Source organism: Helianthus annuus, chromosome 8, assembly GCF_002127325.2.
Source record: "Helianthus annuus cultivar XRQ/B chromosome 8, HanXRQr2.0-SUNRISE, whole genome shotgun sequence".
In the NCBI taxonomy this organism is placed as follows: Eukaryota; Viridiplantae; Streptophyta; class Magnoliopsida; order Asterales; family Asteraceae; genus Helianthus; species Helianthus annuus.
Window position 1 is genome coordinate 24145024 of NC_035440.2, and position 22778 is coordinate 24167801.

The window sequence follows — 22778 nt, forward strand, 5'->3', positions numbered from 1 at the left end:
CTCATTTTCTTATTTTCCATCACCTATTTGAAAAAGTTACAACCATCTAATTTTTCTTTTTCTTCTTTTCAAACCACAAAAACTCATTTTCAACACATTATCTAAACACTACAAAAATGACCTATTAACTTTTAAGAAGTCGAAAACTTATAAAAAAAGTACTTTTTATTATAAACTCGGGTAGGTAAACTTTAAAATGAATACTGAGCATGTTGCCAACAATGTTGTAAAAAAAAAAAAAAAAAAAAAAAAAAAAAAAAAAAAAAACATAGTCTAACCTACAAAGAATCTAAGACAGAGTCCAACTAAGTTCAACAAACATACACATATGGCTTGATATATCTCAATACACAACTTTTTACAAGAAAATACATTAGGCCAACCTTAGCGTGAATAATAACCTTTTTTGATAAAACAAATTTTGGGAGATAACGGACTGAACCCAAGTTTCTCTCTAGCTTTTAAGCTTCTTATGGTGAGGGTAAAATGGTTAATTTCATCAAGTACACTATAGTGCCTGTGGATCGGAAAACCCTTCTTGGCATATGGACAAGTTTATTGGTTGACTATTAGGTAAAACGCTTGGAGTGGAAGATAAGCTCATGCATGGCTTGATTCATCGTCATGCAGTTGTCTGGTTCTCACACGATTCCTCCTGTAATGGGAAATGATTGAATGTCATGTGTTTGGACACGTTTACTTATGAATTGGTTGATTAAGGTCATTTTTGTTCTAATGGGTCAAAGGGTAAACTTGGAAGCCCAAATTGTATTTTTAATGCATAAAATATTCTCAAAATCATAGTGTTCAAATAATTAGAGTATTATTGTTCAAATAAGATCATATTTGATAATTTACTTTATTATAACAAAATTTTGGATAAGAGGTGTTTTGGGTCAACCCAAGTCGACTCAAAATTACGCGTTTTGGTCCAAGCCCATATTGTCCCATTACACCAACTCACATGGCTGGCCCATATGCCACCTTTGATTTAATGCAAAAAAAGGTTGCACAACACCAACCTGAGTGCCATATATGAAACATGGTGTCTAAAAGAAGTCCATTTGTCCCTGCAAGCAAGAGTTCTAGACTACTGTTATGTTACAGGAAGATTTTGACACAAATAATCACATGTTTATGAATAATTACCATGTGCATCTAGTTTAATACCTGTCCGGAACGCCATAGTGACATAAATATTTTACTTTTTATTCTAAACCAAAACATTCTTGGTGTAAAAAAAGATATGGTCGATTAACTTAATACTATTGGTCCTACTATTGGAGGAGCCCTATCCCACATCGAAAGAATAAGACCTTCCGGTTGTATTAATAAGATCTTGGGTTACTCCCTCTATCACCAATTGGTTTTAGAGTGGAACCCCATAGACTTCAATATGGTATCAGAGCCACGGCTCTATGTCAGCTCCGGTTAAGGCCACGTGTACACCTCTTGATAGACCGGGTTACACGTGCGGGAGGGTATTGGAGGAGCCCTATCCCACATCGAAAGAATAAGACCTTCCGGTTGTATTAATAAGATCTTGGGTTACTCCCTCTATCACCAATTGGTTTTAGAGTGGAACCCCATAGACTTCAATACCTACCATTTTAGTAAACTTTGTTTTTGTTTTACAATATTTTTAGTGCTCACCATGACCTGCTGCTTTTTGATCTTCATAAACTCCTGCAAGATGTTGCTATAGTTGCAAAGCCTTTATTATACTCTCTTTTTCAGATAGAATTTCAACCAAAAAAACTTTAATTCTTGTTTTGTTTTGTTATGTTTGAGTAGACTTTTTTTTTTGGGTTCTCGAGGGTAACATTTCAAAACTAACCTTATCAAAGCGGAAATCCTCAAGGGCGGTTACTGGGATCTATGATCAAGTTGTGGCTGAATGCCATGCTAAGGCAACTAATGCCTCAACAGCTGCCTTTCGAGCCGCCCAATCAGAATTTGTCAAACAATCATATATTTATTGCTTCCGCATAGTAAAAAATATTTATTGATTTTGCTTTTGTCAAGTCATTATATTAATCTAGATTTTTGTGTTTTAAAAATAACATATGTGTTTACAATGTCTACATAGTATGCATAACAGAGGCCTTAAAACTACAGCTCACCCTAATTTTTTAACTTTATGTAGCCAAATCGGTTTTAATGCTAAACTACTCGACCCATTTGTTATGAACCCGACCTACCTGGCCCGTTTTGACCAACTTACTTGACATTCTTTGACCCATAATTAAAAAAAATAAAAAAAAAACTCAGTTTGACCCATTACCCAAGTAAAATCTTTCTCGTTTGACCCTTACGAGAACAAACCCATTCAACCCGTTTGAAAGAAAATGATTGTTCTGCCAAATTTATAAAGCTGATTGGCCTGACCCATTCTATAAAGTGGACCAGTTGGACCCATTTAGTATGGACCCAACCTACCTGACCCTTTTTTACTGTAATGACCCGTTTGGAAGAAACTAATCGTTCTACCAATTTAGTAAAGCTACCCATCTGACCCGTTGGACCCATTTACTCATTTAGTATGGACCCAACTTATCGAACATGTTTTGAGTGTAATGTTTTCCCACGTAATCAAGCAAGCATAATGCCATTTTTTGCTTCTCCGTCATATAAGAGATCAGGTGGACATACAAGTTGTTGAGCTTACAAGAGAAGGGGCAGTTGATAGCTTGAAAGTTGCAAATGGTGATCTATTAAAAGCATTTCAGGCCAGCTTATTGTATAATGGTATGCTTGACCTTTAATTCCAATGATTAATGTCATGCTCCTTGATATATCTAACATAGCAATAATAATAGAAATAATAGTATGGGCCAAACATACCTGACCCTTTTGATAATAAGGTATATATAAATCATCACTGAAAACAAAGATTAATATGGAATGTGACAGAAGTAAATTTAGATCTTGAAATTAAACATTTTACTATAATGTTTTCCCACATAATCAACCAAGCATATCACTAAAAAGCAAAATAATTTACCATATATGGGCTGGGCTCTGCTCTTTTTCAGCCGATGGTATATGGTTCATCTTAGATGGGCTCTCCTCTTTTTTAGTCGACAGTATATGGTTCATCTTACATAAAAAAGCAACATAACTTAGTTACACATAAAGAATACAAATTAGGAAATTGCCTTGATTTTGTGGAACTCCGACTTGCTCTGTTGTTTGCATATAAATGATCAAGCAGTTCACTACTTGCTGTCACATAAAATGATCAGAAAAAGCAACATTAATTAAGTGAATAAAGATATGTTTGCTCTTATAATTTTTTTTTCTAGATTCCAAACAATAATGATTAATCCAAATAAAAGACCAAATGACCACATGACTTTGTGCATTCACCCAAACAAAATATCTACACCATCCTCTTTACAACCATATCAAGTTAGCACAGAAAGAAAATGAACACAAGAATCTGCATTTGGCCTATTTTCATTATTAGGGTCTAGTAATGGGCTTTGGCCAAATGGAAAGAAACTGCTCCTAGATCAATTGCAACAAAATAACCATAAATGATGAAGGAAACACAAAAACTTAAGCAAAACAAATTGAAATCAAATACAGAGTGAAAGTAAACTTATCTTTCACGAACATTGAAACTGACTAAAATCATATCATAGAAAGCCGACGAGATAACATTGAAATAGATTCAAATTCAGAGTGAGATTGGACTTTATCTTGCTAACATCCGGATTTACAGATAACATAAAGAGCCGACCTGAACTGGTCAGACATAAACGGGTCACGGGTCAACATGGCCATGGGTCAGGTGAGGAATTGGTCAGCAGATTTATATATTCAAAAAGTGAATATCTGAAGCTCGTACCCTGCAAAGAACATCATAAAACCGAGTACCAGAACCAAAAAATGCCTAACAAATGAGCAAAAGTTTATAGCTTTATACCTTAAAATCTTTGTTATGTAGCTCTTCAATGGCCTTTTGAGCAACATTTTTACTTCTAAATGCCATAAATGCAAAACCCTTACCTTCATTGGTCTCGCTATGTCTCACCATCCTTACCTGAACAATCACACATTCACACAGAAATACATATATTTCAAAAATAATAATAAAACACAATTTTCACAGTAAATAATTACCATATGAGCTGACCTCAACAACATCCCCAAAAGGTTCACAAACTTCACGATTTTTCATCATCATCATCAACTTTTTCCTATTAACTACCCTTCAACATCAACATCCATCTCCTTCTAGTTGTCAACATCATCTGGTCATCAATGTCATTGCAATTTGCCATAGTGTTTACTCTGTTCTACAAGCAAATTTTTTGACACAAAACTGAAATTTTAGCTTGCGAAATAACCAATATGTATACATATCACGGACAATTACATGATCAAGAACCAAACATGGTAGATTGGAAGAAGAAATTTTGCAAGTTAGAAAGGTGAAATTGGGGGTAATTATGTTTATATAGTTTGTTTGTGAGATAGACAGACATTAAGTTACCTTCGCTTAATCGGTGCCGGAAATGGTAAATTGATACAAAACTGAACACTAAATAAAGGCTTAACCGTAAAGAGTACACAAAAATTGAACTTCAAAAGGTAAGAAAGAGCGAACCTGCTTGGCTAAATTGATACAAAACTGATGCATTTGTAGAAACCCTCATGTGGAGGAGCTAGCGGCGATGAAGTTCCTTTGATCTTCGAAAGTAGAGAAGATGGGGGATCTTTGTGATATTCTCCAATTTCACAATTTGTGTGTTTATATAAGGGTTCACAGGAGGTGGTTGTGGATTGTATACGTGGGTACGTGGTTTTGATAATGCAAAAATTGTCCTTAATATAAGGTATCCATAGGATTCTATGAGAGAGTGCATATGAAACCGCTGTGAACATCAGGAAGAGGTAACCACCAGTTGATAAAACCACCACACAAAACCGCCCAGAACTGCCACAATAGCAGTTAAAAATAGGAGTTTAAAGGGTCAAGATTTATTTTCAGCATGATCCAATGGACAAGAATGATTTGAGAAGTAACTCCCACTTAATGGGTTCCATATATATATAAAATTTTGGGAAAAATATACACCACAATCTATCTAGAAGCGGAGGTTATCTGCCAGTTTCGGATTTAACCTTGTATCTCAGAAATTTTGGGAAATAACTGGTTATGCTTCCACCCCACGTCCCTTAACCGTCCCCATTATAAACTCCTCACCATCATCACTGCTCTTCCAAACTAGTGTCTACTTCCCCTTCTTCATCATCAACCCCGTCTCCATTTCTCTGCAAATACCTTTTTCCCAACATCTGATCTGAGAATCATTCAACCCCTTGCGAATTTATGATTATGATTCCGGCCACCAATCCGAAAGCTGTATAATCAGTTCCTCCTTAGCAACGAACCAAGGTAAGATCTCTAACTCCGTGATTTTGTTTCATTTATCGTCATGATTTTGTAATACAGAGTGAACCCTAACCCACTTCAGTCCTTAATCCTATTCATGTAGATGTAAGTTTAAATTCACTGTATTCTAAATGTGGTTGTACTCCTCATTCATCATAATTTAGGTTTCTCATTATTTTAATGTATTTTGAAAGTAAATTGCATCATCAGGATTGTGAGAATGCTTCTTCTACTGTATTTTTCATTCTCTGGTGAGATAACCAATTGAACTTGATTATTTTGACCCCTGATGTAATCAAAATCGTAATCACTAACACAGTAACACCTATTGTTCTTTGTGCCCTAATTACTGGACTTTTCTTTCTACTTTTATCACTTAATTTGCACATTGCAGATGACAGTAGGAGTGGCACATTTGTCTTAGGAAATCAGTGTATCATTCAGCTTCACTCTTCGACCTTCCCGCTATCGTGGAGTTGTACAAAACTCACGTTGACAATGTTCTGATCAAAACAACAGATGTTGGTCAGGTAGGCAATGTTTGCCTTTTCTATATCTGTTTACAAATTAACATTATTGATTCATTTATTAATCTCAGGATAATTGTATAATATCAAAGATAACCATGGTCAATGAAGAGGGTGACAGTGATCCTCCACCAGATGTATTGGAGTGCCGCCATAGTCTTACCCCTCCTATGGGCTACGAGAGATGCTAGAAGGCGGAGATTTCACAGGGAACGGAATGTATGATGTTTTCTCACGTTGTAAACTTTAAGCGACAAACTGTAGAACATTGATGATGGTAATGGGCTAGCTTATGTGTTTATAAAGCAGTCCAAAGCAAATAAGGATGCAGTCTAGCTTATGAAGGTTTTTATTTTTATTTATTTATTTATTATTATGGGACTTTTGCATTTGTAAATTACTATATCTTTTGTGCAGGGCTGGCTGTTCTATTCAGACATATCATTCTGGAAAATGCCACAAATGAAAGTATATTTTTCAGTTATTTTATTGATTTTGTGTTAGAATAAAAGACTAAATCTTGATTGATGACTTGCCAAGTTCATTTTTTGTAAACTTCAGGCTCTCTCATTCTGCCCCATTTGAGAAAATGATAGTTCTTGATCTATATGCCGACGTAAAACCTGTATGGGAATCATCATCTCAATTCTATGGCGTGGCGCCCTCTATAGATGGTAACATCATCATTCAAGTATAATCACTTTTAGCATACAAGTTTTTCAATTGTTTGTAGATAACATCCTATTTTGTGATTTATATATAAATGAGTAGTATGTTACACAATTTTGGAGGGAACATTGAGATGTATGGCGTATTGGAAACACTCGCATCAGGCCCTATTGTTGCACGTGTTTGTAAAATTTTCAATTACTGTATATTTATTTATTTTCAGGTAGACAGATAATATAATTTGTAGATAATAACTTGATTATTAGAACAGTTAAAGGGGTAGGCTAAATGTACCCCCTCTTATTACTTTTTATACCCCTTTCCATAAAATCACATTAAAACTTGTAATATTTACCCCCTATAGAAATTATCATTTTAAAAAATATTCTCTTTGTTACAAAATAAATTCAAAAGTGTAAAAAAAAATTACGAACATATTTTTTTAAAAGTTCTCGGATATTGTTTTTAAAGACACTTTTCAAATAGTATTTTGATTATGCTTTTTATTGAACATCTTTATAAATAAATACTACCATTTTTTATAAAAACAATAAAAAAAGTTTTGAACTCTTTTTAAAAAAAAAAATCTATATTATCTTTTTCCCTCGTCTAGTTTATATTTTAAAGATCTTACTTTTATAATTTTTAGTACTTTAAATGTGTTTATAAAATAATTAACAATTTTTATTTATTAAAAAGTAATAAAGTTTTTTCTTTTAAAATAGTGTTTATAGCCCTAGCACATATTAATCATTCAAACCATCTATGTAAGTGAACAAATAAACAATAGGCACTAAAATAATTTTATCAAACTATAAATTAACAATCTATATAAGTTCAAATTTAATTAGTGTAAGGAGTATGTTATAAAGAAGTTAAATACAGTTTAGGACTTTCGATCGAAGTGAACACTTTAAAAAATATGTTTTTTAAATTAATATAAAAAACAAACAAAAATTTTGAAAAAAAAAACGACTACAATATTTTTTTACACTTTTGAATTTGTTTTGTAACAAAAAGAATACTTTTAAAAAATATGACATGTATAGGAGGTAAATATGATAAGTTTAAATGTGATTTTATGGAAAGAGGGGTATGAAAAGTAACAAGAGTGGGTACATTTAGTAGCCCCCCAGTTAAATTATATTTTTTGATGTTGTGTTTTTTTTTTTAATTTAATTTAATATAGGTTGGTGTTGGGATGTGAATAGAAGGAATAGAACATGAACTTATGAATTAATGTCTCAAATGGCATATAGAAAGGATAACGTTGGTGTTGAGGGGATTGATGCTTAAACATCTTTTATTGTTTCCATCTTTGTTTACAAAAAAATTTGCGTGACAATAACTGATAAAGGTAATTTGTTTGATGTCTTCAAGCCTGTGCTTTGGTTTTCATTTGTTATTGACTTGTTTATCTAATAAACAAAGTTCTTTCATTGAATAAAAGTGCCTTCCGTTCAAAAAAAAAATAAAAAAAAAAATCGTAGGCCCGGTTACTACCAATGAATGTTATTAATTTGGGTGAATATGTTTATTGATTTTGAATGTTATTATTTTTGGAAACCCGGACCGGTATAAAACTACTTTGTCATTAAACTCTAAATATGAACTCTTTTGACAAAACATTCTACACATTTATGTTGGTTTTAAATAAATAAACTTTTTGTTTAGAATACAAAGAATAAAATAGTTATATCATTATACCAGTAATATACCTGTTTACCGGACGAGTATAGAACTAGTTACCTACATATGTCAAGGTAAATGTATAAAAGTTAAAGAAACATATGAACAAATTAGTTTAAGGGTCTTTTATATACATAGCATATACATTAATATGTAAAAAGTGAAAATCTTAGAAAATATGAACCACTAATATTAATAAAAAAAATAAAACGATTTGTTCTCTCAGTGTTTTGAAATGGACCATGCTATTCACACACGGCCAAAATTATTTTCACACCTCAAAGCGCCCCGCTATGACCAAAGAGGGGCGCTTTGGTGTAAAGTCAACAGACAAGGTCTGAACCGGTCAGACCTTGTCTGTTGCTTTACATCAAAGCGCCCCGCTTTGGCCTAAGCTGGGCGCTTTGGTTTTTTTTTTTTTTTTTTTTTTTTTTTTTTTTTTTGGGGCAAAGCGCCCCTCTTAGGTCAAAGCGCAGCGCTTAGGGTCTTTTTTTAATTTTTTAAAATTGTTTTTAATTCACAAACGCGTCGATAATAGCCTAAATTTTACGCTTTTTCCATTATACATCATTTTTTAATATATATGGACTATACTGCAAGTTTCGAATCAAATCGGTTACGTGTGATGTCGTATTCCATTATATCGTATCATTTTGATTTGAAAGCACAAGTACTCCTATGAGTAGTTTTATGTGTATCAGCCGCCTACCGTACATGTATATGACGTATTTTTTCATTAATTGTAGTATTATGATGTATATTGTCATTTTGGGTCGTACAAGTGCGTATTGAATCTGATTGGGTCGTGTCGGTGACATTCGGTTTTTAACGTGATGTAACGCATATATTGAACAAACACAAACGTACTTTTGGATTGTAAAAGAATTAACGTCAATATTATTAAACACATTTAACTTTTCGTTCAGTAATGGAGAGTATGTATTTCGTATAGGAATTTTTGGGTATATACGTTTCCGACCCCCTAGTTTTATAGAAATTTTAGGTACGGTGACTTCCGCCCCCCAGTTAGAAATCTCAAGCTTCGCCACTAAAAGCACTTAACCATTATATAAACTTGAAGATTTCACTAAATAATGTTGGGATCTAATACATTAAAAAGGTAGAGTAGCTTCAGCATCGACAAAATATTTTCCTGACAATGTCGTCGGGATAGGCCGTCGAAAAAAGTCGACTTGTCAGACAAAATTTCTTGTAGTGTCATTCATGGACCTCACCTCTACTATCTAGCTATCATCTTACTATATTAGTCAAATACTGCAAGTTTCGAATCAAATCGGTTACGTGTGATGTCGTATTCCATTATATCGTATCATTTTGATTTGAAAGCACAAGTACTCCTATGAGTAGTTTTATGTGTATCAGCCGCCTACCGTACATGTATATGACGTATTTTTTCATTAATTGTAGTATTATGATGTATATTGTCATTTTGGGTCGTACAAGTGCGTATTGAATCTGATTGGGTCGTGTCGGTGACATTCGGTTTTTAACGTGATGTAACGCATATATTGAACAAACACAAACGTACTTTTGGATTGTAAAAGAATTAACGTCAATATTATTAAACACATTTAACTTTTCGTTCAGTAGTGGAGAGTATGTATTTCGTATAGAAATTTTTGGGTATATACGTTTCCGACCCCCTAGTTTTATAGAAATTTTAGGTACGGTGACTTCCACCCCCCAGTTAGAAATCTCAAGCTTCGCCACTAAAAGCACTTAACCATTATATAAACTAGAAGATTTCACTAAATAATGTTGGGATCTAATACATTAAAAAGGTAGAGTAGCTTCAGCATCGACATATGTGCACAAACAAATTAAATATTGAGATGAGACTTCACCTTTAGATATATGTGCACAAACAAATTAAATATTGTAAAATTTGGACCAAAAATGTAAAATTTGAACTTAAACTTAGACCAGTCACCAGTCAAAAATACGCCCAAAATGTAAAAAAAAAAAAAAAAAAAAAAACCAAAGCGCCCAGCTTAGGCCAAAGCGGGGCGCTTTGATGTAAAGTCAACAGACAAGGACTGAACCTGTCAGACCTTGTCTGTTGACTTTACACCAAAGCGCCCCTCTTTGGCCATAGCGGGGCGCTTTGGAGTGTTTAAATAGACCAAGAGTGTGTGCGAATAGACCAGACCTTTGAAATAAAGCTCACCAATAAGGGGAGGTGGGGCGGTGCGTGATGCACCTTCTATCACGCGTGGACTTCAACAAACTCCCACCGCCACCGATTAGTTCCACGAGTGATGGTTTGAACGTGATCGATTTCTGTGATTTTTTTCACGCGTGAAAAATGGATGGATGTGAGGGGGTGTGGGGGTTTATTGTTAGGTGTTGTGAGTGATGACCATTGCCACTTATAAAAAAAGTTGTGAGTGATGGAAAAATGGTTGATGACATGACGGAACTTGATTGGGTGTTGTCAGTGATGAGTGATGACCACCCCCACCCCCCCTAATATCTACATATCTCTCTCTATCTATATATATACACACATACACAAATACACATTATTTATGATAAGATAATTACTGTGTTCAGGGGTACACTGAATGATTGGTTTATTGTAGCATTTTTCTTTCAAGGAGGGGAATTTCACATTGTTTAATCATAAAAAGTTGGTTCTTTTATATCTTTTGATGTACCCTCAGACATTGAAAAAGAATTCTTATGGATGACTAGGAAGCCAGACTTGTTAGGATCTTTGAAGTGAATTCCTGGGTTAGTAATGGTCCGCAACCGTACCCGATATAAAGTGGGAATTGACCAAGATTAAGGTTTATGTTGGAGGGAATAAAGGTTTGAAGATTGATAAGTGTGGGTTGAATTGCATACAAAAAAGACATCAAAACTACAACACAGCACTCACAAGCAATGGTGGAAATTGACAGCAAAAAGTTGGTGAGCTTTATACATGAAAAGAGAGGTCATGTTGTAGTGCAAACAAGCCTTGAATTCACTAATGAGAACAAACCCTCATAGAGATTGAAACTAAAGTAGTTACATATTGAACAATTACAAAGATGAAACTAGAACATATTTTGGTTGTTATTCAGTGAGAACTTATGTACACCTATCAAGATATATTGTATATAACAAAAGGCAAAATTTTGTGATTGCACAGTAAAGTATATCGGCCTGGCTTGTTTAAGTTATTCAAAGGCACATGTTATATTTGCTGGTCCTAAGTTTTAAACCATAGTTTTATTTTATAAATACCCATGCATATATATATAATCTTTTGTATCGAGTTAGAAGAAAAATCCTAGTCGCAGCCATGAACGTAAAGCAAAACCCTAGTTGCAGCCGTGAACATAGGTTTCATACTGAAAGCGAACCATAATAAAATTGCCATGTGGCTTCTAGGGTGCGTTTGGTTCGCAGGAATTCAATGGAATTTAAGGGAATTGGAATCTGAATTCCATCTCTTAAGATGTTTGGTTTACAAAATTTGATAGAATTGGAATCTCAATTCCAATCTTTACGTGTTTGGTTGACAATGGATTGGAATTGGAATTTGGCATGAATTCCTTCAAATTCTTTTAACTAAAGAAATTCAAAATCTTTCCTACATGTGAAAGAATTAAAGTAAATTCATTGGAATCTTTGACCATTTCGACCCGTACATCGTCGAATCGTTTCGAACCGAACCGTTCGAGCTGTACCGTTTCAATCCGAACCATTTCTACCTGAACCGTTTAGACGCGAACCGTTTCGACCCGTGTCATTTCGATTCGAACCATTATGACGCGAACCGTTACAACCCGTACCATTTCTACTTTAATCGTTTCAACGCATACCGTTTCTACCTGAACCGTTTAGACGCGAACCGTTTCGACCCGTGTCATTTCGATTCGAACCATTATGACGCGAACCGTTACAACCCATACCATTTCTACTTGAATCGTTTCAACGCATACCGTTTCTACCCGAACTGTTTAGACGCGAACCGTTTTGACCCATACCGTTTCGACCCGAACCGTTACGACCCGTACCGTTTTTACCCGAACCGTTTCGACGCAACTCCTTTCGACCCGAACCGTTTTGACCCGAACCGTTTCGATGCGAATCGTTTCCACCCATACCGTTTCGACCCAAACTGGGGGTTGTGGGTGCCGGGATGATGAATTCCAATTCATTTGACAACCAAACACAACAAAAATGGAATTAATATTCCAATTCCAATTGAAATGTTTAAATTCCAAATCCAATTCCTTCAAATTCTAATTTTTAAACAAATTCCGATTCCAATTCCAAAACGTGAACCAGACGCCCCTTAGTTTTTGTTTCTGCGTGTTTAATTCGTTTGTGCATTGTGTGTTGCGCCACTTGAATCGTGACATGCAACTCGTATGTTTAGGACATGAAAGCAAAGTGATCTCATTTCTTGTATAAATATCGTCAAACACCTGTAAGTAACTTTCAATTCTACACAACAATTTCAACCAATAACACAGCTAGATAAATCTTAGTGGGTACGTCATTGGCATAATATCATTTGACCAAAAGAAGATTTTTTTTTTCTATTTTGTATTGCATTCTGCCGTCGTATGGGATTTTCCGCAGGTTGCCGTTCGGGTAACGGAAACATCGGATACGGACACGTAAATGCAGTCGAAACGGGTGAGTGTCACCGGAGTGGACCCATGCCGGCGCATGTGTTGACACGTGACAACGTTAGCAATGAAATGAAGCCATGTGTTATCTACTACACACCAAACCCCTTTCTCTATCGCTTTGATTAGTATAGAAACATATATATAAGGTGGAATTTGCAACTTTGTCCTTTAAGTATTGGTTACATGCTTTCTTTTCTTCAACTTTTATGATTTTTTCTTTTGGTAATTTTTATATTTTTTATTTACAATAAGTTTACACAAATAAATAATACAAATGATACGAATGGTTGCATGATGGTTTGTGATTATGAATTTGTTTGTAATTTAAAAAAGAGTTAATTACATAGTTAGTCCCTGTGGTTTACACAAAGTAACATACTTAGGTACCAATAGTTTAAAATCAACTTCTAGGGTATTAACTTTTCATTTTGTAACGTTTGAAGGTATTAACTTCTAGGGTATTAACAACATAGTTATCCCTGTGGTTTTTACAAAATAATATACTTAGGTACTAATAGAATGTGATTTTAAACCTAAAAATAACCACGTGGAGTGGTGGGCGTTGTGGTAATATGGCAAAACCTCCACGTCAGGAACACCACCGTGTGGAGGTGGCGTAGTGGCAGGGGCGGAGAGATCTCCACTGTTGGGGGGGGGGGGGGGGCAATAGTTGTGGTGAGGTGAAGGTTTTTTATTAGTTGATGGATTTTAGGTTGGTTTTGATTAACACTTATTTTTTTTTTTATATAAAAACATCATTTCACGCGTCTCCACTTGCTGATGTGGCTGTCACATGATGCTTAGTGCCTTCTATTTATGCCCTCCCGTTTAATGGACAAGGTAAAAGGTAAAAAAGCTTCAATTTCATTGGGTTATGCCGTTATGGATGTGGACAAATGAAAAAAAAAAGGTGAAAACATATAAATCATCATCATCATACTCAGTAAATCTCACCAATAGTAAAACTAAGATAGGATTTGAGAAGGGTAGATGTAGACAACCTTACCTTTACCCTGTATGAATTGAGAGACTGCCTTCAGTGAGACCCCAGCTCAAGGTGAAAATATATAAAACATAACACATATGTCCTTAATAAAGAAATATTAAATATGATTTGTATTTTGTAAGTCAATTCGTATAGTTATGAATTAAATCATCAAATTACAACTAAATCAATTTAACATGATTTGTAGAGGAGGTGCTGGTTAGGTATTTTGAAAAGGAAAGATTTTAAGGCAAAAACATAAGCTACACAACATGTGAAAAGAGCTAACATGTTTACTTTGTAAAAATGTTGTGCTGCAAAACAGAACATGGCATTAAATAGACATGAACTTCGCGTACCAAAAACTTGGGTGCATCATTGCCATTGGCATGGGCGGACCTAGCCTTTGGCCAGGGTGGGCGGCCGCACCCCTTGAAAAAAAAAATTAGTGTATATTTTAAGAAAAAATATGATCGCACCATTTGAAAATATGGTTAAACATCTCATTCGCACCCTCAGCAAAAAATTTCTAGGTCCTCCACTAGCCATTGGCTAGACAAAAATGATTTAGATGACAAAAACATGTGGCCAAAGTAGTTGTACTAATTAACATAAAATGTTGGTCCTATATAAATGACAAAAAAACATGTGATCCAAGTCTTATTATCCTGCAACCCTATTCAACCATTACATCATATACAAGCAAGGAGGCCAAAGAAAAAAAGGTGGGATGAGACTGATTCAGAAGACATTGCCAAAAGTCGAAAAGTTCGAAGAAAATGACAAATAGTTGAATATTCCCAGTGCAAGTGCAGGAAGTGATGTTTCAATTCAAGGACAAGCAAAGGGTAAGAAGGATTTGATGTAACCACTTGATTTTTTATGTTGGTTTGCTGTTACCAAACTAAAAACGTTGGTTGTTTACCTTCTAACATTGGTTTTTGACACCTCCATTACATGAACATAAATAAGTTTATGAGATATTGGATTTAAATAACTCAAATTTTCGCTAATTGATCTATATCACTTCTAACTTTCGATTTGTACGATACAACTCTCAACTTTCAACTTATTTTCATATGACATTCCCAAACTAACTGAATCATAACCCAGTTAGATGATGTCCGATGCCACGTCATAATAAAATGTGATGTGAGCTGCCACATCAGCTGTCACATCATCAAAAAAAGCCATGTCGGCTGCCACATTAGCCGTCATGTCATCAAAATTGTCACGTCAGGTGCCATGTCAGCAAAAAATGTCACGTCAGCTGGCACGTCACCAAACAAAGTGCCACATCAGCAAAAAAACTAACCAGGTTAGGGTTCAGTTAGTTTAGGAGTGCCAGATGAAAATAAGTTGAAAGTTATATCGTACAAATCGAAAGTTGAAAGTAATATCAATCAATTGTTGAAAAATGAGGGTATTTAAATCTAATATCCTTAAGTTTATCCACCAACATGTACATACGTTGGTAGATTCACTCAATCGAAAATCGAAGGTTAGAGAACGGTAAACAAACCCGGGCTTATAGCTCAGCGGTCATGGGAAGTGATCGAAGACCGCTGGCCGAAAAGTCACCGGTTCGATTCCTGGTCCTGACCGGGTTTTACCGGTCCTGCACCGTCGTGCCTTCGGACGGGTGTAGGGTCGGGTTTTCCCCGAAATTGGTGGCTTGGTGGGCTAGGGGCTTCGTGCGAGTGAGAATAGAGGCCGCCGCGGATAATCTTTTAGCCATTGGGTGCCGCGTACGAAGTACCCGGCGTTTATTATGTTTGCCGTTCAAAAAAAAAAAGTTTTGAAAAAATGATTTTTGATCAAAATCAAATGTGGAAATAATAGAAAAAGTTTCGAGCAATGAAATATTATGTACTTACCACTTAAACGGAAGATGAAGAGTAAAAGACATAATCGGTCCATCATTTTTGAACTGTAGCTTGTCTTTTACAAAAGCATCTTGTCCTTGTTGCATAAAAAATAAGTAATAAGAAAAATATGTTTGAGCAAATGAAAGAGATATCATAGTTCAACATATTTAAAAGGAGATAAAAAAAGCAACATAAAATGATTCTTTTACCCACATGTACAACACACGTAAAGTGATTTAAGAAAAAAACATAAACAAATATCCATGCCATAGTTCAAACACAATACAATGTGGTAAAAGGTTAGACAGTTCTAAAAGTTCAAAAGTTAATATCAAATCTATAAGGCTGAACGGTATGGTGACGGAGGGAAGAAAGAAGACGGGGGTGGCGGGATGGGGTGACGGAGCGGCGCCGAGAAGAAAGAGGGGGCCCACATGTTTTGGTCCGTCGCAAATGTCCATATTCGGACGGGGAGGACGGGGGGGGGGGGGTTGGTGTAGACGCCGTCGCCGGAGCAAGACGGGTGGGGGATACCGTGTAGCCTAATATGAACATCACATTTAGACCATTCATGTACTTTATCCTTTGCTTACTTATCAGTTAGGCTAAATTACACTTTTCGTTCTTTATGTTTGTATCACATTGTCTTATTGAGATTAAGTAAATGATCTTACAATCGATGAACTCAAAATCAATAAATTATTATTTTTATTTCTTTGAATTTTAGAAAAACGATAAAACTCAACAAGTCAACTATTCTTATTATTTACATATAAACTTGATTTTATCGTTAGGAAGTAGGTTTATGAAAAATGAGTATTGACATTTTACTGTAGTGAAGTTGATGTTTAAACTGCTATGAAAATGAAAATATCATCATCTTCCTATGTGTTGTTTTCGTATAAGGCAACTTCACATGATCTTACATGAATCTTAATTTTCTTTAATTAGATGATCTAGACATTAAAGTACCACTATAAAATCTTTAAAGTTAAAATTATATAATATTATACTCCATTGTATATTAAAAGGCTACATAATATTGTTTTATACGTTGTATATTTTTAATCAACTTTATGTATGGATCGGACTTAAGCTATTCTATCGTATCATAAGATTACAGTTTATATAACTAATTTACCTAATTAACACGTGCATTGTTGATTTCCATTTTATTCTAATGATAATAATAATTGTTTTGAAATGTTATAATTATTTATTGTTCAATAAAAAAAATTATTGTTCAATAGTGTTTAAATATGGTCAAACACTTATTCGTATGATATGATATTTTGATTATATTGATATATCATCTTCATCCTTCAGTTTACACGTGTTTTTAGTTAATCATAACATAATGGCCATAGTTGTTTTGACTTGTACGAGTATACATTGATCATGTAACACTTATTTCATAAAATGTGTTTTTATATGAATGTCTAATGAAACTTTTGTTGTATCTTTGAAATTTTGAATTGAAAATGACTCATTTCCCAATGTAAATTTGATATTTAGACCACACGGTACGGGCGTAAAAATATGGCGTGGAAGCCCCCCTACGTCGGGCACACCACCCTGCGTATAGCATGGAGGGGGCGTTGTGGGTGGGGCTTGAGGATCTCCACCGGTGTGGAGTGCAGGTTTGTTGGTGATGTGATGCAAGCTCATTGATGGTTTGTTTTATGAGGTTTATGATTGGTGAGTTTTTTTTAAACAAAAGGTGGGGCCCTTTCCACGCCTAACACACCTCGTGTTTTTTTTTTTTTTTTTTATCACGCCCCCTTGCTAACGTAGCAGCTACATAACGCCTAATGCCCCCTCTTCATGTCTTCCCACACTATACAGTCTTATAGACCAAGACATATCATAAGTGCAACATTCGAAGAGTATCAGCATGGTCTTTAGTAATGCTAGGAATAAGTAATTTTCGTCAACTTAAAAATACATTATAGCTAACTAACAAAAAACTTATAATATACCGTGTTCTCTATACCTTCTATCAGCATGGTCTTTAGTAATGCTAGGAATAAGTAATTTCCGTCAACTTAAAAATACATTACAACTAACTAACAAAAAAATTATAATACACCGTGTTCTCTATACCTACTAAATGTATCAAGAGTCTTCCTACATTAAGAAAAAAAATGTGCGACTAAAAATTTACTTTACGCATCGTATAATAGATTTTAAAAGCATAACTTTTTTTATCGAAAGACGTGTCAACCACCATGACACCGACCGCTATGGTCAAGATCAACTACTCGATCGTCGCTAGTCACCCATACAATATGGGCGGATCACATTGGGTGACCTATTGGATGACACCGAATTTTTAGAGAAGTATAAACTTGTCTAATCCTACAATTAATCTTGAACTAATGTGAAAATTTAAACAAGTGACAATAAGCAAAGGACTAGAAACAAACCATCCAATACTTGAAGGACCAACTACCAATTATCCCCAAACCGAAAATGAAATTGAAAATGAAAATGTTCACCCGCCAAGACCCTAACAGTTTCCTCCATTTGTCTCACCCATCCAAACCATCTCTATTTTATACTCTAGAGAGAGAGAGAGAGAGAGAGACAGACGGACAGCAAGAGAGAGAAACAAAGCATCACAAAATTCAAATATTTTTGATGGGTTCATCTTCTTCTCCATCAGCAACACCATATATCAACGGAGAAATCAAAGGCGGTTGGAAAAGATCACAGATCAGTCCCACCAGTTATGATTACTCTTTCAAGATTCTCGTTATTGGAGATTCAGGTGTTGGTAAAAGTAGTCTTCTTCTTAGTTTTATCTCCTCTTCTGAAGACCCTCTTCAAGATATTTCTCCTACAATTGGTAAAGATTCATTTTTTTTTTTCATTTTTCTGTATCTATATCTGTATGTGTGTGTGTATATATATTGTTTTTACCGAGTTATAGGGTTTTTTTTGGATTTTTTTATTAAGTAATTGATATGGGTTTTATTTTTAGATATTTGTATAAAGTTATGTGATTTTAGGGAGTGTATGGTATAGTATCATCTTGTTTCAAACAAAGGAGAGTGATTTTTCTTGATTTGTTGTTCATAATCTGATAATCATATATGCTCTGTTTTTCAAACACTTATTTATATAAAGTTTTGTAATTTTAGGGAGTAAATAGTATAATATCATCTTTTTTCATACAAAGGAGAGTAACTTTTCTGGATTTGTTGTTCAAAGTCATATATGCTCTGTTTTTCACACACTTATATAATTTGATTTTACTGGAAATTCACATAATTATATTATAGTAATTTAATCGTAAAATTAAGCAGTGTATAAGATTAATGGTGATTCTTTTAGCTTTGATTATTTGGTTGATGTATAAGATTTAGGTTTCAAATACCACCATTTTCTGTATGTGTGTGTTGTTTTTACTGAGTTATAGGGGTTTCTTGGATTTGTATTCAATATATATATTGGTTTTTTTTTTTAGATATTTGTATGAAGTTTTGTAATTTTAGGGAGTAAATAATATAGTATCATCTTGTTTCAAATAAAGGAGATTAGTTTTATTTATTTTTTGTTTGTTGTTCATAATCATGTATGCTTTGTTTTTCACACACTTATGTAATTTGATCTTCTTGGAAATTCGCCCGACCCCCGAACTTTTCGCTCAGTAGTGTTATGTATGTATGTTTCGTATAGAATTTTTTAGGTATGTACATTTTCGACCCCCAGGTTTTATAAGAAAAAAATTACTTATATAGTATTTTTTTTTTGGTCCGGTGAGGGGGCTGTCCGCCGCTAAAAATTTTCAAGCTTCGCCACTGCGTATAAACATTTATATTTATCATATATGTTGCTTTAGCTATATGTAACCATCCTTTTCTCTCTTGTTGATCTAATCATCACTGCATACAAGTGCTTATTGCGACTCCTATGGTCATGTACTTAAAGTTGGTTATGTATTGAACGTGTACACCGGAGATCGATAAGAAATTATTTACCAAATAGTATTTTTTTTAATTATTTTATTGGGACTTTTTCCACCCTAGACACTCATTATTATATGTTATTATTTTTGGAGTTACCCTTCTACAACTGTATTTTCTTGATATTTCTTCTTGATTCATTGATCTTCTTTTTTTGTTTCTTGTTATGATTGTTTTTATTAGATTCATGAGTCTTTTGGGAAATTTACTGACAACCCATGTTCCCAAATCCATGAATTTTTATTTTGTTCTTCATCTTTTATTCATTGTCACCCTAAAAAACTACAAAATTATTTCTTTGTCTCCTTCTTGAATTATTCAGTGGATAAAATGAAAATTGTTCTTAAATGTCTTATCATTTATGTAACCTTTAGTCATGTGACTTGATTCACTTAAGCTTCCAAACTTTTTGTTCTTCAAATAAAATACCATTCTTTGCATGTGATAGGAGAGTACCAAGATTTGGTTTTATTATATGATATGACACTAGACTACAAAATAAGGGTCCCCTAAATTAACATTTTCATCATCTGCTATACATGTTTCAGACAAAAGCTCATGATGTATGCTTATATGTTCCCATTCAGTATTTTCATGTTTATTGATATGATGAGTCATGATTCATGAATTAGTTGTTATAATGTTAGGCATGCTCACATGATGTTTGATAATGTCCCAACAAACATAGATTTGTAAGTTAAGTAACCGAGAAATCATTTTATCGATTTTCAGGTGTTGATTTCAAGATGAAGATGCTTGCGGTTGAAGGAAAACGACTCAAACTAACCATATGGGATACAGGTAACTATAGAGCGTTTTAGACAGTGGCGGACTTATAATAGAATGAGGGGTATCACAGGCTACGACTCAACCCCGTTTTCGTAGTGTAATTTTTTTTCGGTTTTATATAAAAGATACCCTTGAACAAATACGGGGATACCCCTGAAAATAAGATACTTTAATTTATTATAAGCACAAACCGTACATCACGTACGACAGGTAATTACGCACGTTCATTTTAAAATCACGCAAGTTATAACTCAAAAATCCAAAATCACGCTTGTTGAAACACAATAATCACGCATATTGAAAACATTAATCACGCATGTTATAGGACAAATCATGCACGTTGTTGTACGTGAAGTACGTTAAGCCGTAATGTACGATATACTTTTTCTACAAAATCAAACTTGTATAATAATAATTAAGCACAAATTAAGTATAATATAATATAATTGAAAGACGCCCAATTGATAAACATAGCCCAAGCCCCAAAATAAATTTCTTTTTTTATTATTGTATGATTGCTCGGTAAAAAAATCATGTTTGGGATACCCCTAAATTAATGGGCTAGGTCCGCCATTGGTTTTAGACTAATAACAACCGTTCATGGGTGGAAAACGAATACCGTTTTTGAAATGCGTTTTATGGTGCAGCTGGACAGGAAAGGTTTGGGACACTAACAAGCTCATACTACCGCGGTGCACATGGAATCATTCTCGGTATGCTAATAAATTGACGTCATTACACGATGATTAGCTACAATCTTCATGTTCGTTACATTTTTTATGTTCAGTTTATGACGTTACCCGAAGAGAAACATTTACAAACTTATCAGAAATATGGGCACGGGAAGTTGATCTCTACTCCACGAACCCTGATTGTGTCAAGATTCTAGTCGGAAACAAGGTCGATAGGGTAAGTTTATGAACTAAAACAGTCACGTGTTTTCGGTTATCATCTGTAATGGAACGATTAATCCCTGACGCAACTATGATGACGAATTTCAGGACGTTGAGAGGGCTGTAACGGTTGAAGAGGGAATGGCGCTTGCAAAAGAACATGGTTGTTTATTTTATGAATGTAGTGCTAGAACTAGAGCAAATGTACAACAATGTTTTAAAGATCTTTCCCTAAAGGTACACATTTATGTTGTATTTTTTTATGGGTCGGGTTAAATAAAATTAGTCAGCTAAAAGGGAAACTGGTCAAACGGGTCAAACATGTTGAAAGTCGCACAAAGTGTATTTTTATTGCATAAAACTCTTTAAATCATTTTGTTGAAAAGATAAGATTGTCACCAAAAAGCTTATAGTAACTGTTGTATCTAACCGTAAAAAATATTGAAATTGTGCAGATACTGGATAAACCGGGTCTACTGGAGCAAGGATCGGTAGTAGTGAAGAGACAAATCTTGAAGGAGAAGCAACTTTCCCTGAAGAAAAGAAGTGACAACTGTTGCTCTTAATCGTATCTTTTACGATTCTTTTTTCTGATGGTTTTGACCTGGGATGGTCAAACCTGTTGCTGCATTCTCCATGGTCAACGGCGTTATCCATGTTATCGGGCTTGAAAAGAAGTGGAGCTTATCATATACTGCTTTGTAGCTTAAATTGCATAGGCGTATTTTGTTTATTTGTTGAATCTTTTGTTGCGGTATGGTCTCGTTAGAGTCCCCCTTGGAGTTTTGACCGGTTTCGGTTTAAGATGTCCGAATGGAAGCCCTGTTACGGGGTGGCAGTAAATAGTTATGCATTATCATCGTGTTTTTTTTTTGTTATACGATGTTTTTGAAGTATATCTGATTTGCATGCTCATAAATCCAGCAAATGTGCTAGTAGCTGTTGTGTTAAGACAATATAAAGGTTGACAATTTGGGGTCAAACTTCCAACCTTTATAATGAAAATACAATATAAACTTTTTGTATCAATTAACAAAATATTGAAATTCCAAGTTCTGGTATTTCTTTTTGAGTAATATTGCTATTCACATCTTGATTAAATGCTAAAGAATCCATCCTGATCTTGAAGTTGAAATTTGTTAGTTTGACTACTAAGTCAAACTGTCAAAGTAAACATCTTATGTATTATAATCTCTTGAAAGAAGTTAATTCTGTTCATACTTCTCAAGTCAAATTATGTTTTTATCAAAATAAAAGTAATCTTTTTCTTTTGAAAAATTAGACCAACTTTTAGGTAGGGATGACAAGTAGGGCTGTAAACGAACCGAATGTTC

General features: G+C 34.4%; 1 protein-coding gene and 1 long non-coding RNA gene across 7 annotated transcripts; one reads left to right on the forward strand and one right to left on the reverse strand.

Annotated features, from left to right (window-relative positions):
• Positions 1-306: 306 nt before the first annotated feature.
• LOC110872426 lies at positions 307-4944 on the reverse strand. Of its 6 annotated transcripts, XR_004864853.1 has the most exons (7): positions 4616-4944; positions 4142-4304; positions 3932-4048; positions 3005-3854; positions 1603-2881; positions 1023-1274; positions 307-655 (listed from the first exon to the last, which is right to left on the reverse strand). It is a non-coding gene; the product is annotated as an uncharacterized LOC110872426 (long non-coding RNA). The 6 variants fall into 6 exon arrangements; XR_002554425.2 differs by having other exon boundaries at positions 3005-4048; positions 4142-4299; positions 4616-4943; XR_002554423.2 differs by having other exon boundaries at positions 3005-4048; positions 4616-4943.
• A 13379-nt stretch (positions 4945-18323) lies between these two features.
• On the forward strand, positions 18324-22340 carry LOC110872425 (ras-related protein RABC2a). Its single transcript, XM_022121219.2, has 6 exons — positions 18324-18642; positions 20495-20563; positions 21199-21264; positions 21339-21460; positions 21553-21681; positions 21900-22340. Exons 1-6 carry the CDS (start codon positions 18435-18437, stop codon positions 22008-22010), a joined length of 705 nt encoding a protein of 234 aa, XP_021976911.1. The 5' UTR covers positions 18324-18434; the 3' UTR covers positions 22011-22340.
• The last annotated feature ends 438 nt before the right edge of the window (positions 22341-22778 follow it).

What these genes read in the sequence shown, in the direction of transcription:
- LOC110872425 (XM_022121219.2), top strand. Translation starts at nt 18,435, where the DNA reads ATGGGTTCATCTTCTTCTCCATCAGCAACACCATATATCAACGGAGAA. An exon ending in AGATATTTCTCCTACAATTG is followed by an intron (nt 18,643 to 20,494) that starts GTAAAGATTCAT and finishes ATCGATTTTCAG; the next exon opens with GTGTTGATTTCAAGATGAAG. An exon ending in TCGGAAACAAGGTCGATAGG is followed by an intron (nt 21,461 to 21,552) that starts GTAAGTTTATGA and finishes GACGAATTTCAG; the next exon opens with GACGTTGAGAGGGCTGTAAC.